Source organism: Dendropsophus ebraccatus, chromosome 3, assembly GCF_027789765.1.
Source record: "Dendropsophus ebraccatus isolate aDenEbr1 chromosome 3, aDenEbr1.pat, whole genome shotgun sequence".
In the NCBI taxonomy this organism is placed as follows: domain Eukaryota; kingdom Metazoa; phylum Chordata; class Amphibia; order Anura; family Hylidae; genus Dendropsophus; species Dendropsophus ebraccatus.
Genome location: NC_091456.1, coordinates 138,557,232 through 138,566,057, shown reverse-complemented (window position 1 = coordinate 138,566,057; position 8,826 = coordinate 138,557,232). Strand labels below are relative to the sequence as shown.

General features: G+C 39.3%; 1 protein-coding gene across 2 annotated transcripts in view; it reads right to left on the bottom strand.

Moving 5' to 3' along the window:
• Positions 1-1,329: 1,329 nt before the first annotated feature.
• Positions 1,330-8,826, bottom strand: part of NIM1K (NIM1 serine/threonine protein kinase) — a 64,528-nt gene continuing 57,031 nt past the window's right edge. For both annotated transcript variants that reach the window (XM_069962765.1, XM_069962763.1), the window contains exon 4: positions 1,330-7,552. In XM_069962765.1, coding sequence (XP_069818866.1) covers positions 6,803-7,552 — 750 coding nt within the window. In that variant the 3' untranslated portion in view covers positions 1,330-6,802. The remainder of the gene's footprint in view (positions 7,553-8,826) is intronic.

Genomic DNA, 8,826 nt, shown 5'->3' with positions numbered 1-8,826 from the left:
TATGACTGTCCTAATATACTAAATAAAGGGAGCCTGTGGTGCGTAAAATCCACCTCTAACTCAATGTGCAAGGGTCCTTATAGAGAAGCAAATTGATATACACTAAATAAGGTTATCCAGCGAAAATGTATTTATTTTTTTTTCTTTTAAATCAATTGGTTTCAGAAATTTTAAAATAGATTTGTAATTTACTTCTATTTAAAAATCTCAAGTCTTCCCATGCTTATCAGCTACTGTATGTCCCGCAGGAAATGTTTTCTTTTCAGTCTGACACAGTGCTCTCTACTGCCATCTCTGTCCGAGACAGGAACTGTCCAGAGCAGTAGAGGTTTTCTGTGCGCATTTACTGCCGCTCTGGACAGCTCTGTCTCGGACAGAGATGTCATTAGAGAGCACCGTGTCAGACTGAAAAGACAAATTTATATAACTTTCTGAAGCTAGTTAATTTAACTCCTTTAAGGCCTGATTATGAATGATTATTGGCTTTACTTGGCCGATTACGATCATTCAGGCCGATAATCGTTAAGTGTATAAGCACATGGTTTGCTGCACAGCGTGTAATAGGACCAGTAGTAGCAGACCGTCGCTGTCTTCAGTGTGCTGCCCAAACGATCTAAGGTTCGTGCGACCGTCCCCTCCTGGTGCTATCTGCAAGTAATGGCACAGGCAGTGAATGGGGAATGAGAAGGAAGCAAGCACTGAGCTGTCAGGTCAATTATTGTTTTCCCTGAAACATTGGGCAGTGTAATATGACCTTTAGGTTCAAAGATGTTCAGCTTCACGTGTGATCCCTGCTCATTGTGGACTAAGGGTGTGGTTACACATTAAGGTTTATAGTAATCATTGCATACAAAGCCAGGAGAAGATAAATGAAAGGTGTATAATCCATTCCTGAAACTGAAATTGAAACTAATAGGTGACCATGTTATAAAGAGTCCAGTGGGCAGTCTCTTTTATTGCTCACTGTGTAGGACTGTTCACAGGACACTTTAATGGTGCTTTCTCTTTAGAGACAACTTGTTATATGTGGCCACCAGGATGATCAGAACTTGCTCATAGTAACAAATCATCATTCAGATGAATGTGTTTGTGTATATAGAAACAGCACTAGGGTATATGCTGGATCCCATCTGTCCACATATTACAGTTAAATAGCAACACAACCCACTTCTTCCAGTTTAGACTGACCATTCCTTCTCTTGGTCTCCTTATCTAAACTGGTGTTTCAGTGCGTTTGTGTACCCCCAATGAATTATACTATTGAAAATGTGAGATTAACGACAGGGTCCAAATGATAGTAAAATAGTGATTTATAGACACATTTAACAGCAGAGACCAAAAATAACACTGCAAGGTGTTCAATACAACCTGCACTGAATTACAATGGGTGTCATTAATGTAGTCATTCAGCATGCACTACAGAAAAAAAACACAGAAAATGCAACATAATACAATATTTAAATATTCAATCAAACATGATACAACAAATGCAAAATGAGGTTAAAGTGCACATGCCGAGAAACCAGTGAACAATACAGTATAGAGCCATGGGGGATATTGCTGCCAAATACACATACGAGGAGGCAAACTGCACGTAGGATTTTCAAAAAGTTTGAAGGATGTGGCGCCAGTGTAGGCGACTACCCGGGAAACCTGTCTTACATTTTACTATCCTTCTGGCACAATAATGTATAGTATAGCACAATATAGTAGTAGCCTATTGGGTAAAAGGTCTGAGAGGGATCCTATAGAACAACAAAAAAAAAAAGTCCATCTTATGTAGGTATACAGAACATTCTCCACAGCGTATTACTAGGGAAGACAACCGGGATCAGTCATTGGATAGCATTGACTTCCTGTTACTAATACACTATATGTGCATGGTGTAAATGCAATGACATTGAGCTGGATAGATCTTGCCCTTCAGCTTTCTCAGCCCATAGTGATGGGATCTGTACGTATCGGTTCTTTCAGACTTGAAGTGGATATTGGGTTCGCCCCTATCATGTCCAGTTCCTGAAGGGGACCTCTTTGCTCTTCAGTACCATAAGTACCTGCAACGCATTTCAAAGCAAAATTATTACCATGAGGTCTCGGCACATTGAACATGCCAAATCACCTTACTACATAAGCCGAAGCAAACTGCTGTGTACATAAGGAAGGGTTCCGGGGTAAGCTCTAGAAATTACTGATCTCTATTAAAAAGGCGGGATGTTTCAGTGCATTGCAGGTCACTATAGTAAAAAAAGAACTGAAAGGCAAAGCTTTTCAGGCTAGGACACCATGGCGGTCTTTGGTCTTTCAGTGATTCCTGAGCCTCAATGTTACCCTATGTGGTAACAAACACAATAATTCCAGTACAGTCAGAACAGAAGAGTCATCCACAATTTTATTCCCTAAAGAGAAGCAGTAATCTAGCATGACCAAAAGTCGCCACAGGGCCCTAGCCCTAAAGGAGTTGTATGAGATTAAAAAAAGGATCTGCTTTTTTCTCCATATAGAGCACTATCCTTTACCATTGACTGATCTTGTGTTATTTTACTTCCAAATACTAGGGTGCAATACCAGACCCAAGCAATGGACAAGAGTGGCACTATATATCTCATGCAAATCCATTCAAAGGTCCCTTTTAAGTGGTGTTCCCCTCGAAATGGATAGTGCTTTTACACTGTGAGAGAAGCACAAAATAGGCAAATAAAGGGAAACACTTATGGCTGCATGGGCAAAGCATGTCAGTAGCTTAATGCAAATTGTAATTTGATTTGATTCATGTAAATTTACAGTTCATGAAAAGTTAATAGAGCTATAATTTTAGGAAGTCTGCCAAGTTGCAAGAGGGTGAACCTATTGTCACCATATGTAATTTTGTAAACAGTGCATGCAAATTCATTTCTATGGCTTTCTTTGTCTCTTAGCAGAGGCTCTTCAATATTATTGGGAATCTGTCAGATCTATGTAATTGTCAGAGCTGCAGACATGGGCAGATAGCTTATAGGGAAGTAACAAATGATACCTGTCTCTTAGCTGATGACCGTTTTCAAAGTTATAAAATCATGGTTTCCTTCCAAGCTCTAATCATGGAAGCTGTGCAGAGCTGAAGCATGCATGCCTACTCCCTGCACCACCCTCTGCTCTGCATAATTAATGCACAAGGCTCTGTGCTTAAAATCAGTACAGCAGTCATGCAGGGAAAGAAGGAGGGGAGGGAGGAGACATGTATGCTAAAGCCTGTCCAGCATTTGAGCTTAGAAGTAAAAGATGATGTTATAGCTTTGCAAACAGCTATTATTAGTTTTATCTCCATAGCTGCAGTTCTGAGAATGATATAGTGCTTATAGGTTCCCTTTAAGGTCTGTCTTCATCCTCTGTAGGTGTAAAACTGAAGGTTGATCATGAAATGTAAGACATAACCATCATAGAACAACAGAGCAGCATTTTGCTTTGTGGCAAGCAGTAACTCTATATAAGTCCTTTCTGATGTAATAAACACACACAGAAAAAACCCACACTATAAATGTTACAACCCAAAATATACCCAGGAAGACAATTTCTATCAAAAATAGTGATTTAAAAAAAAAGTGGTCACCAGTAACTACTATAAAGCTTAATTTCCTGCAAATTACAGATCTAGGAAAATATCAACCCTAAAAGCCACTTCATGTTATAAAAAGTTTAGTACGAAATCCTATCAGTATAAGTATATCAGTATAACACTAATGTGTTTAGAGATCAACCAAAAATATAGGGTTATTTGTATCTTCAATTGTTAATTCTGTTATATAACAAACATATGTAAAGACGGTAAGTAACATTATTAAAAGTGAACCCATATCCAGTATTCATGCATCTACGTAGACTTGTTCTCGGACAGTCGAAAAGTACACCAAATTTCCTAAAACCACTGCAGTGACTGTATTCACAGCGTTTAGTATTATACACCTTTACAGAATGTATTTTGGCAGCTGCCTGTAGTATATTTTTTACAGTGTGTGACTCCAGGTTGCCTGACTAAATTTGACTTTCTGTGTGACCAATACTTCATTACATCAGCTATACAATATCAGCCCCTCCTTCAAGCTTAGTGTTAAGGCTCACTTCCAAAGGTCAACAGGGCACCAGAACCAGCAATGAACTTGATGATCATCCTTTATTTGACTAAATCTTTAGCAGGCCGCTGGATCTTTCATGACGCTGTACATCAATTAATCAATTAATTTAATGGCAGCACAAAAGATCCAATCAACAAATGATTAGAACAATCATATACTGAATCTTTAATCACCTCCCTCACAAGCAAATAGAAGATTGAGATGTGGTCTGCTACTGACTACATTAGAACCAATTTTCCGAACATATACTTTCATTAATAATTAATATTTTTTCCTAAATGCTCCTGTTGGAATAGAGGCACACAGAGTCCCCATGTTATAGAGTATAGGCAGTCTGTGTGCCGCTGCACTGTACCTCCAGACAACATTATTCTGTATTATGCTTTTATTTGCCCCTGGAAGCATTGCTTCTATATGGAAAATGAAAAATTCTACTAGACAAGTATCTTAACACGTACCCCAAGGAGTATGCAGAGGAGCAGAGCAGATTAGAGTGATCTTCCTATGATCTTAAGGAGCTGGAACACCCTTAGGGGCCATGAATTGTCACGTATTCACTTACCTAATGTCTCAGGTGGAAACCGATTACTAATCTATTATTCTATACGGCTGCTTTGTTCCAGCTCTAAGTGAACTGCTGCTTATTATTATTATAATCCTTTGCTCATCACTGTTTCATGGTCATTCTGACCCAAACTACGCAGGCGAGCATCTGTCTGCTGAACACTGACTGAGATTGTGCCATCTAAGGTTTCCGAGGTTATGTCTTCTGGAAGGGTCTGCACCAAAAATAACACTCTTAGCTTCAGGATTACAGGATATGTCCACCTTAAAGGAGATTGCCTTGTAAGCTTTGAAGTTGCTCCTTATTAACTTTAACTCTGTTTAATTAAATAAACGCTATAAGTTGCTGAGGAGTAACTGCATCTCTCTTCAATTTAGGAAAAGGTGGAAAAATCCTATAAGAGCCAACTAGGCCTGAACCTATGGCCTAGTAAGAGAACTATGCTGTGTGTCAGGAAGGATATAGAAGACTTCCAGCATGTTGGGATAGTTCTTTTTGACAAACACAAGTTCACTACCTATCAGAAGAAACAATAGAATCCCAACCTAACATATACAACCTGCCAGATTTAGTGTTTCGCGACTGAGACATCAAGCCTGGCAGCATTGTAGGCTGACATGATCTTAGATCTAGCCCAGCTCTACAGAAGATTTGCTCCACCTAAATAAAGTGTTATTCCACCCGCAAAAACTTCATCATCCATAAAACTATGCAGCACTGGAGCATATTCTACCAAAGTCTCCCCTAAAACTGGTTCCAAAATTATGGACCATAATGATCTTAACCAAGGCACTAAAGTTCTAGCATGAACAACTCAAGAGGATTCCCATATCAATTGACTAGCAGCTGGTTACATGGATGAAGCACTACGGTATGTATGTATCATATGTATGCATGTATCATACCCAAGGCAGTCTGCAGTATTTTTCTTGATTACAAAACTACCAGAACCCAGTTAATGGGGTTCATCAGGATTTGCAATAATATACAAATCCTTTTACCACTACAGTAATAGGGATAGGATACAGGAGCATACGTTAAGTTCTGACACATTGGTATGTTCCCTACATTGTCCTATTCCATGGCCACATGCCATCCATTCTTCAGGAAGAATAGCATAGCCCCGTGTGCTTATCTACATGGTAACATAAGAGAAAAGATCAGAAGAGAATGTTTTCATCATTTTGCATATGTTTTTTCCATATGATTCATTAAAAATAGAAGTCTGCCATTGGTGGGAACATGACCTTAAAGGGACATTCCGGACAAAACTGATACATTGTAAGCAGTTTGAGAAATGAAAGGTGTAGTCTGATAGGTTGCTAAATATTAGGCAACCAACAAGAAAATTTGATAGATAAGTCCCGTTGTGTTATGTCTAGTGTACAGTCTGAGGAGGTGCTGTATCATACCCGATTTAAAGAACACCAAAAGTGAGCCTCTATGTTCTGCCCCCTCAGCCGTTGTGCTAGGCTTAACACACTCTTACCTGGAGAATTCATGTAATGTATTCATAACCTGTAGCAGCTAACCAAATAGCAGCACCTAATTATTTGTAAAAATGACTAGAGATGGGCGCAGTTGGATGCCGCCCTAGGGAGTTCTGGAAAACATGGATACAGCCATAGCTTGTATCTATGTTTTCTGGGCAGCCCTAGGGCGGCAGCCACCGGTATTCATATGCCGAACAGCTGGATTCCAGCATGTTCTACAAATGACCGATATTTTTGACAACCTTCTAAGGTGTTGGTCATTGCCTCCAAACACAGAGTTCTAAATCTCTAGTACTGGCAGCAGGAGTTTTAAAGTAATAAGGGGCACATATTAAAAACATACAAGTACCCCAACATTTAATGTCATAATAACCATCACTTTTGCACCATTTGGTGTGTGACACAATAGGGAGTGCCATTTTGTCAGCAGAACCCCTTATTCTTGCCCATCATATAGCATTGGCACTCTCAGATTCCTCAAAGCAAATCACTTATACAAACACAGTAGCTGTTTGAAGGTGAAATATTTGCAAAAAGGTATTAAAGGCATCACTGAAAATTTGTGTAAAAAGATAAAAAAAATTAAGCAGCCTCTCATCTCTCGGGCATTTCAGTTCATTTTGTCACTAAACATTTTATAAAATGGAACAAAATTTAGATGTGTGCCTTATTTCTCGGCGGGTTCGGTGAGGCTTCTTTGTGTTCTTTTCTTTTGGCTCTGGATTTGTCATGATTGGAACGCTCTCCACCGCTCTTTTCTTATGGACTCTGTGCAGAACAATCCGATAAATCCCTGTTATTGAGCTGCGAGAGTCTCTCCCCCGATTGTTAAGAATATGGTCCTCTGTAATGCCCAAATTATCCAAAGTGCTCTTCACCTCTGCTTCATCGTCCTTTAGGCTAATCGAATCCAGCAAATGTTTTGGATCTAGTTTGACAGGTTCTAATGGTTTGGGATACTGTATGCCCTGCATCCATTCACTATTCATGATGTAATCCACGCTACATCTTTCTGAGGGTATCGGCTGAAGCATGGCTTTAATCAGCCTGTGGCAGGGTTCCGATACGTGTGGAGGAATGGTATAAGTTCCATCTAGAATGCACTTTTTTAATTTGGCCACTGTGTCTGCTCGGAATGGCATACTGCCCGTCACCATGAAGTACAGGAGTATGCCCAATGCCCAGATATCAACAAAAATACCAACGTAGTGTTCATCCCGAAAAAGTTCTGGGGCAGCATATGGAGGAGAGCCACAAAAGGTGTTTAGAGTCTCATCTTTTTTACTTATCGTGCTAAATCCAAAGTCTCCGACCTTCACGCATGTGTTACTGGTGTAGAAGACGTTTTCTGCTTTCAGGTCTCTATGTATGATTTGGTTGTCATGCTGAGAATACAGAAAAGGTAAGATAGCAGTTAATCAGATTTGCAAAGCTTAATGAAAGGATTAAGTATTTTACAGTTATTGTTGGATGGAACATTAGGACAGAATGTGCTGAACTGAGTGTAACATAGAACAGAAGGATAGATCTATGAATTTCTAATGAGCAGTTATCTGAAGCTTCTCTCATGTTGCACCTGTGCTTTGAAACCTGCTCTCTGACATCACAAGGCACTTAAAGGGGTACCCCAGAGAAAAAATTTTTTTAAATCAACTAGTACTAGAAAGTTATACAGATTTGTAAACTTCTATTTAAAAATCTTAAGTCTTTTAGCACTTATGATTTGTTGTATGTTCCTGCAAGTGGTGTATTCTTTCCTGTCCGACACAGTGCTCTCTGCTGACACCTCTGTCCATATCAGGAACTGTGGAAAGGAAGATGAGGTTTTCTATGGGGATTTGCTACTACTCTGGACCGTTCCTGTCATTGACAGAGGTGGCAGCAGTGAACAGCATTTAAGACTGGAAAGAGTACATCACTTTCTGCAAATAATAGTAATTTACAAATCTGTTTAATGTTCTGACACCAATAGATTTAAATACAATTTTATCCTTTCGTAGTACACCTTTAGGGTATCCATGTAATTTTGAAGTTATTACTGTAATTTAAATCATGTTACCCATCTAGGTAAAAAAGAATAAATACCAAAAATTAGGAGATGTCAGGTTACAGTCTGCATCATAGTATGTATAAAACTCGTGTTGTGATAGGTAAAAGAAGAGAAGCAGGAAGAGCACACACAGCATAGTTCTACCCACCAAGCATACACAGAAGATGTAGATTTGCAAAAAGCAGGAAAAATGAAGGGGAACACCCCAGATTTCTGGTGAATATAAGATTTCTGCTTCACTACATCTAATATACAATTAAAGCTGAATAAGCAGAATTGGGGTGTTGTATTTATTATCATAAAGGGGTATTCCTATCTTAGGCACTTATGGCAAATCCACAGGATATGTCATAAATGCCTGATAGGTGCGGGAAAACAGGGGTCCAGTGATCACAGTTCATCAATTCACTGACTCCATATTCTCCAAATACTTCAGTCTTTCTGTAAATTCCATAGTCTCTATAGGAGGGGCCGTAGTCTAACACAGGAAGCGGCAAACAGAGTTCACCAGGCATGGGACGCACTCCTATCATGCATTTATGGCATATTCCATGTATATGCCATAAATGCCTAAGATGGAGATACCCCTTTAAGATTTCTTCTTTTAAG